The sequence below is a fragment of the Tupaia chinensis genome, unplaced genomic scaffold (genome assembly GCF_000334495.1).
Source record: "Tupaia chinensis unplaced genomic scaffold, TupChi_1.0 Scaffold149501_1, whole genome shotgun sequence".
NCBI classification, from domain to species: domain Eukaryota; kingdom Metazoa; phylum Chordata; class Mammalia; order Scandentia; family Tupaiidae; genus Tupaia; species Tupaia belangeri.
The window spans coordinates 2209100-2217238 of record NW_006209345.1 but is presented as its reverse complement, the minus strand read 5'-3'; the positions used below and the strand labels follow the sequence as shown (position 1 = coordinate 2217238).

At 54.4% G+C, this 8139-nt stretch overlaps 1 protein-coding gene across 1 annotated transcript in view; it reads left to right on the top strand.

Moving 5' to 3' along the window:
• LRP5 (LDL receptor related protein 5) overlaps positions 1-8139 on the top strand; it is a 54076-nt gene that overhangs the window by 30192 nt on the left and 15745 nt on the right. Inside the window, 1 exon segment of the mRNA XM_014585308.2 lies at positions 6402-6798. Coding sequence (XP_014440794.1) covers positions 6402-6798 — 397 coding nt within the window.

Below are 8139 nucleotides of genomic sequence, written 5' to 3'. Positions count from 1 at the left end.
GCGTGCGCTCGCCAGACAGACAGAGAGAGAGACATAGAGACAGAAAGCGAGAAATCACCCCCCAGGGGGGATGGTCACGCCGCAATCCCTTCTCCTCCATTCTCCTCTTGGGATCTTGGGCACGCACGCACACGCGTCCGGCGTGAGTTTTTTAAGCCACTGGGTCCGGGACACGAACCGCGGTCGACTACATGGGAGTCCAGCGACATAGCCATTACGCTAACTGCTGGTTCCCGAGGGTAATGTTTTGTGACATGTAAAAGTGATAGGAAATTCATGTCCATAAATAAAGCTATGTTTGCACAGGGCCATGTTTCTTCATTTACTCATTGTTGAAGACAGGCCATTTCCCCTCTAGAGTGGCAGAGCTGGGAGGCTGTCATGGTCCGTGACACTGAAAATATTGACTCTCTGGCCCTGTACAGAATGTGTTCACCGACCCTGTTCGAGAACTAGAAGGAAGACTAGGAATGACCCAGAGATAACCACTGTTGACATTCGAGCGTGCTTCCTTCCAGGCTTTTGTTTGAGGGTAGCGGTCTGTCTGCGTGGCCGGGATCCTGCTACACGCACTGTGTGCTGTTTGCCGAGGCTTCCTTGAGGACAGGATGGGCTCAGAGTTGCCGCCGTGCCCTGCACACAGTGGTTCCTCAGCAGAGAGCTGTCGCCTGTGGGCAGTCAGACCCTTGCTGAGCACCATCTGGGTTCCATGCTCAGATCAGACCTTTTCCTGCCCACCCCAGCTGCAGAATGTGCTGGTGCTCTCTGGCCTCTTTGCTGCTGCCCAAGCTTCCCTATTGCCTGGAGTTCCCGCCCTGAAGCTGCCTGGCACTCTTGCCTTTGTCCTCCCGTTGAAACTTCCTTCTTACCCTCTGCTCCCCACTGCTTATGGATTGACCTGTGTCTCCCCAAAAGATAGGTTGAGGTCCCAACTTCCAGAACCTATGTCTATGACCTGGGTGGGACACAGGGTCTTTGCAGATGTGATCAAGGGAAGACGAGGCCATACTGGGATAGAGAGGGTCTTCAGTCTACAATACCGGGGTCCTCATGAGACGAGAAGAGACAGAGACCCACAGGGAGAAGGCTGCTTGAAGTCAGAGGCAGGGATTGGAGTGGCGGGCCACAAGCCAAGGAACTCCAAGTATTTCCGGCAGCACCAGAAGCTGGAAGAGGCAAGGAGGGATCCTCCCCGAGAGCCTCCGAAGGAAGTGTGGCCTTGCCGACACCTGGATTTCAGACTTCCGGTCCAGAGCTGTAGGGACACATTCTGCTGTTACCAGCCTCCCCACCCCCCGCCCTGGGTGGTGCTGTATGTGGGAGCCTTCCTCTGTGTCTGGCCTCATCTGCATGACGTGGGTGGGGTGGCCTGGATGGATGTTGGCAGGGAGGGAGAGTGTTGAGCTGGTTGTGCCCATGGCATTGGATCATTTCATGAGACTGGATTTTTGTTTTGAGGAGAATGCCCCCTGCCAGGAAGGCTGTACCCTGGCCTGTCCTCTGAGCCCCCTGCCCTAAGCCCCATGCTTTTTCCTGCAGCAGGCATGCTGCCCTTCTTTCCTGCACATGCGTAGGGAGGAAGGGGGCAGGTCAGGAGCCCGCCTGGAGGAGGCTCCGGGGACTACCGTCCATTGGTGAGGGGGTTTCACTTTCTTTGGCAACACTGTGGGGCAGGCTGTTTGTTTAAACAACCCTAAAGAAAACCATTTGGCCAAACTGTTAGTTTTAAACAGCTCACTTCCCTGATGTTTAAACAAACTCCTACCAGGCTCTGCGGCTGGTCCCAGGGAGGGGGGGGCCCTCTCCTCCCCATGACCACCTCCTGCCCCACTCACCCCCGGGCCTGCAGGCCTAAGGTCAGCGGTGCTGCTCAGACCTCTCTACGAATGGAATCTTCTCAGAGGCCACCTACGGCACCAGCCTGGGCAAGCTCTCCCCACCTCTGGACTGGGCTGGCCTCTGTGCTGTGTACAGGTCGCTTAGACCTTCAGGCAGATGGACGGAGCCTCCCAGGTGTCCCAGTCTCTGCGTTTTTTCCTGGCAAAACCCCAAACTCTCAAAGGCCTGGCAGCCCTTGGGAGTCCCCCTTTGGAGTCAGTTAACACCTATAGATTTATCCCAGCAGTGTATTATTGTGTAAGCCACAAAGACCCCATTCTACATGATTCTCAGGGGTGTTGATAATGGGGCTCCCTGACTGAGGTGTATGTTTGAAGCTCTGTGTTGACCTGGTTACCAGAAGACTGAGGTTGAGTGTGCTCAGTCCCTGGAGCGCTCAACCTGCTCTGGATCCTCTGCTGAAATGTGCCATGGGCTAACAGGTGCGTAAAGCCCAGAGGTTGTTGAGCTGGACCTTCCCCCAGTCTCAGCAACCCCCTTGCAACCTCACTACCCTAGCATTCCTTCACAGCACCAGCTACAGTTGTGACTGAGTATTCAGTGAGGGGCCTGTTCACTTCAGGTCTCTGCCCTGTGACCCTGAGGGTGTCATGAGGGCAGATCCTGATTCTGTCTTGCCCTCTCCTCTGTCCCCAGCGTCTGGTTCATGGCCTGGCCTAAAGTAGCTGCTCACAAAACTGGTGGAATGACCAAGCCAGTTAGGGAGCAGATAAAAAATAAATGTGCCATGGGGCCAGCAGTGGCATGGTGGTTTAAGGGCGCTGGACTTGCACGTGACCAACCACAGTTCAAGTCCCAGACCTGGCAGCTTGCTTTCTCTCTGTCCCTCTCTGGTCAAAATAAATAAATAAGTTAAATAAAATGATTCTTTAAAAAAAAAAAAAAAAAAAAAAAGTGCCTCCTGTGTGTGCTGGCTCCAGAGATTGAAGTGGTTGACGAGCTTTTTCTTCTCACTCACTTTGTGTCCTTGGGCTAGGGGCATAACCTCTCTGTTTAGGTTCCTCATCACTAAAATGGGCGTAATCCTCCCTTGAGGATTGGTGTGGATCCGCCGTTTCCAGTGATTGTTTCAGGAGGATCCAGGAGTAGTGCAGGCAGAACAGGCTCAGAGTGTTTGGGGACCGAGTGTTTCCATCAGGGACCAGTGTTTTCTGTGGCATCCTGATGGAGACATGGCTGGAGGTCAGTGGGATTTGATGTACGCCCTTCATTTTGCAAAGTGAGGTTGCCCCAGCTTCGGCTTGGAAGTGCGACAGCCTGTTTGGAAAGTTTTGCAGGTGTTTCCTGGGAAGGGCTCTTCCCTGGCTGTGTCCTGGGGTCTTCCACCCTGGAGCTCCTCTCTCCCCCACCATACTGGCCAGTTTGGTTTATGGTTCTCTTAATGTCAGAGCTCGACAGGGAGTCACGTACCATCAGGTCTGGCTGATTCCTCACTATGGATGAGAAGCAGGCCCAGAAGGGGCTGGGGACCTGCCCAAGATCACACAGAGGGGGCAGGACCAGGCGGTTTCTGTCCTGAATTCTCTGCTTGTCCCAGACTGCAGAGCCGCTTCCGGACAGGCTAGTTTGGCGCCCACTCCAGGTGTGACGTCATGCTGGGGGCCGTGGAGAGCCCAGGGGCGTGTGCCAGAATTCCCATGAGCCGGTAGGGGCTGAGCCCTGGCAGAGGTGCAAACTGTGTGTTGGGGGGCGAGCGGTGTCATCCACTGGCGTAGGGGGGGTAGGGGACATGTGACCTGGAGGAGGAGGTGCATGTGACCTGGGCCTTAACAACCAGGTCGGATGCCAACAGGACATTGTGGGAATGGAGCCCAGAGGGAGAGTCTGCTGAAATTCAGAATTTCCTTTCCCTCCGCCAGCACACACTGGATCAGAACTTGCGTGAACACGTCTAACTACGCCTGGATTTGGATCTCAGAGGTTTCCCTTGCTGCCTCACTCTACTCCCAGGCCTGCCTCAGTTTCCCTGCCCTGGGGTCATGTAGCCATTGCTGTCATGTGTGTGCCCTCTAGTGGAGGAATCATTTTATAGACTCAGGCTTGGAGTAGCCACCAGGAAGGGCCTGTGCCCTTGCTTGAAGTGCAAGGCACCAGGACCCGGGATCAGGTCCCCAGGTTGCCTGCGACGAGAAGCCAACACCAGGGTGCAGAAGGCCATCTGCTGTTTGAAGGCTGCAGTTTGTCTGGGCACTGAGACCAGGCAGTTGGGTGTAGGTGCTGGGCCTGGGTGCAAGAGTGTGAAGAAGGGGCTAGGCTGATTCTGTCCCTAGTCCCTGTGCTGTCTGGTGATCAAGTGGCCCCACAGTGCCAGAGTGACCTCTGGGCCTGACCTTCTTTGGTCCAAAGGACTTTGAAACTAGAAAGGGCTAGAGTGAACAGGTAAGTGATGACCATCTCTGGAGAGGGAGAGCCGTGTCCTGACCCCAGCAGCCTCAGGAAGCTTTTGTGTTAGATATGGGAGCATCCTGGGGACCCTAAGTCTGCATGAGACTCCATGCACAGCTTCTGCTAGAAGTTCTGATCATTATTAACAAGGAGGACTCAGGACAAAATCGAGAATGTTTACTGTTGGGCCAGCCAGTGCATGGTGGTTAAGGCGACTTGAGAAACACACTGAGCACGTGTGCACGTGTGCCCAAAATCCTGAAAGAAAGGAGGAGAGGGGAGTGTGGTGTGACTGTCCCCCATGGGGGCTGATTTCTCGCTCTCTTTGTCTCTATCTCTTTCTAGCAAGTGTATACACACTCTAGTAAATTCAAAACAAAACAAAGTAAAATAAATGCTACCATTGCTGCAGGTGGACCATCCTCTCCCTGTTCTTCCTTTTTTGCATCCTCTGCCCCAGGATTGGCTCTTAAGTATGGTTTGCAGTTCAGGCCCCAGAGGTTGAGACCCTGTGGAGAGTGGACCACACAGGTCCAGAAGAGAATCCTATAGTCCTCTGCTCCCTAAACTGAGCTCCAGAGAGCTGAGAAAACACTGGAACCACTGGAGGGCAGCAGTTTCAGCTGACGTGAAGGGCCAGCGGGGTCTCTAGGCCGTCTGCAGCCAGAGTGGGTAGTAATGGCAGTCCAAAGGGGTCCTGGGGCTGCTGAGAAGGGATACCAGGTGGCCACCTGCAGCAGATCTGCCTGTCAGTTCTGCTGGCCTGGGATGCGCTCTGGGCAGCAGTGCATGGCCTGGGAATGTCACCGCAACAGCCTTAGAAGGTGTGAGTGTGACTTCTCTTGTGCTGACCCTGTGGTGTCAGGCTGTCTGCTGAGTCAGGCTGGCACAGGTGCTTAGAACAGAAATAACTTTTGAGGAATTTTAGCACATGCAGATCTCAAGGGCTGGCAAATCTTGTCCTCAGCTCGAGGAGGGGTGTTTCCTTGAGACTAGAATAATCTGAACATCCTTCTGTGCCCAGGCATGTGTCTCCCTGGCTGCAGGACCATCCTTGGAGCAGCAATCAGGAGGGGTTTTTGCCCTTACTTGAGGTGCAGGGTACCAGGACCCAGGATCAACTCTAGGTCCCTGGGCAGTCCACCCATTCACTCCCTGAGTGTCCCACTAAACCTGGTCCAAGTACATTGTGAAGGGTTTAGCCTCAAGACTGTCCAGCTCACCAGGGTTGGCCCCAGGGTGCAGCAGAGACCCAAAGTGGCTGTTGTTGGGGGACTGCATGGCGTGATTCTGAAATATGATTTGAAGCACGTGAACAATGCCCCATCTGTAGGACCAGATTTGAGTCTTGTCTGAACCAGAACACACCTGGCCTGGAGGTGTTGTTTCCTGTCTCTCTCCTCAGTTGCCTGGCGTGTTACATGGCCCCTAAATCCATGTTAGCTGTAGGGCTTAGGGGCCGTTTAACATGCCAGGTAACTGGAGAGAGAGAAAAAGCTACTGGGTCTTTGGCCTTGGAGCTGGAATTCTCCCCACCTCAGTGCTCTGTGAACATCTGTGTGAATGAAGAGGTTCACTCACTTGACAGGCATTTTTGGCCCTGCCTAGAAGCCAGATATCAAAGAGGAGACCACTCAAGGTGCATGGTGGTTGGAGGGGAAGAGGAGGGCTTCAGGAAGAAGTGGTATTTGAGGCAGAAGGCTGAGCACCTGTGAGGTGGGGGGCCTAGTGTGGACTTTGAGGGGGCTGGCCAGCAGTTGGTGTCTGGAGCCCAGTGCCTGGGTAGGACTTGTGTTGGGCAGGAGGGTCTTGGAAGGGCAAAAGGGAGACTGACTGAGGCAGCATTTACATGGTGGGTGTAGCCAGATGGCCTGGCTCTGCGGCTTTCAGCTGGTTGCTTAACCTCTCTGTACCTGTTTTCTCATCTATAAAATGAGGAAACAAACACAATAGTGCATACCCCACAGAGCTCTTAGGAGTTCAAACTAGGGCCCCCACAGGATGAACCAGCTGTTGTTTCAAGGAAATCCCTGGGGACCTGGCTGAGCCCCTCCCCTGCTGTGCCCACCCTCTTGTGCCTGCTGGAGGTCCCTGCCCCCACCACTCTGTCTCTGCAGGGGCAGAGGAGGTGCTCCTGCTGGCCCGTCGGACAGACCTGCGCAGGATCTCACTGGACACGCCGGACTTCACTGACATCGTGTTGCAGGTTGACGACATCCGGCATGCCATTGCCATCGACTATGACCCACTCGAGGGCTACGTCTACTGGACAGACGATGAGGTGCGGGCGATCCGCAGAGCATATCTGGACGGGTCTGGGGCACAGACGCTGGTTAACACTGAGATCAATGACCCTGATGGCATCGCAGTTGACTGGGTAGCCCGAAACTTGTACTGGACCGACACGGGCACCGACCGTATCGAGGTGACGCGCCTCAACGGCACCTCCCGCAAGATCCTGGTGTCTGAGGACCTGGATGAGCCCCGTGCCATTGTGCTGCACCCTGTGATGGGGTAAGATGGGGAAGGGCTGGGGCAGGGAGCCAGGAGCTAGGCTGAGCAGACATGAGGTGTGATGTGCACAGACCAGTGGTTCTGGAATGTTTTTATGCACCAGAAGCCCCTGGAGAAGGGCTTTTGAACACAGATGGCTGGGGCCTACCCCCAGAGCTCAGATTCACGAAGTTTAGGGTAGGAGAACTTGGATTTCTTTTTTGAAAAAAAAAAAAAATTTATTTAATTCCTATTATTATTATTTTAATTTGACCAGAAAGAGAGAGAGAGAAAGGGAGAGCGAGAAAGCAAGCTGCCAGGTCTGGGACTTGAGCCACGGTCAGCCACGTGGAAATCCAGTGCCTTTATCTACCACGCCACCTACTGGCCCCAAGAACTTGGATTTCTAACAAGCCCCTAGGTGCTGCTGGTCCCTGGATCCAGCTCTGAGTAGCACTGACATGGGCTGCTGTGTACATGGTGCAGAAAGCCCTAGAGACCTGGGGTGAGTTGTTTCGTCCCCTGGGCTTCAGTTTCTTCGTCCATAGAATGAACAGCCCTTGGGGGTAATTTTTAGGGTGCTAATAGTGGCAGCGAGGATGACCATAGCACCTGCCACTGGCTGGGCCTCTTCTAAACACTGTACAGATGGTGAATCGTTCATCTTCACCTCACTCCGTGGAGTAGGTGCGACTGCACAGCTGAGGCTGTCGAAGCCTAGAGAGGTTAAGAGACTTGCCCAGGGTCATACAACCAGAGGGTGGCAGGTTGGGGATTAGACCCACCAGTCTAGTATCAACTTTCCATTTTAGGATTCTGTGACAGTGAGAGCTTCTCATTTGGGGTAGGCGTCTTTCTGAGACCCCCAGCAGCTCCGAGTAACTGAGTGCCTTTCTGAGGGCTTCTGACCCAGAACGCTAGACCAGCGGACCCTGAGGGAGGAGGCTCAGTGCAGCTCTTGGGGCAGGTGGTGGAGGTGGGGGTGCTGTGGGCCAGGGTCCGGGAAAGGCCATGGAGGAGCCAGGGGATGGAAGGGAGATCCTAGCAGCAGCTACTGTCTGGGGAGCACCCAATGGGCACCCAGCGTGTTTCTCTTTTGACAGCACAGGGGCTGAGGCTTAGGAGGTGAAGTGACTCGCCCACGGTGCCAAGTGGGCACTGTTTTCTCATCTGTAAAATGAGGACACAAAGACAAAAAGTGCACACCCCACAGAGCTCTTAAGAGAACAAACTAGGGTCTATGCAGGATGAACTTGGTGCATGTTCCCTATTATCGGCTGTGGTTCAAGAAAACGTATGGGGACCTGGCTGGGACCCTCCCCTGGGCCCAGTGGCAGGGTAGGATGTGCAGCCTGCCAGCCT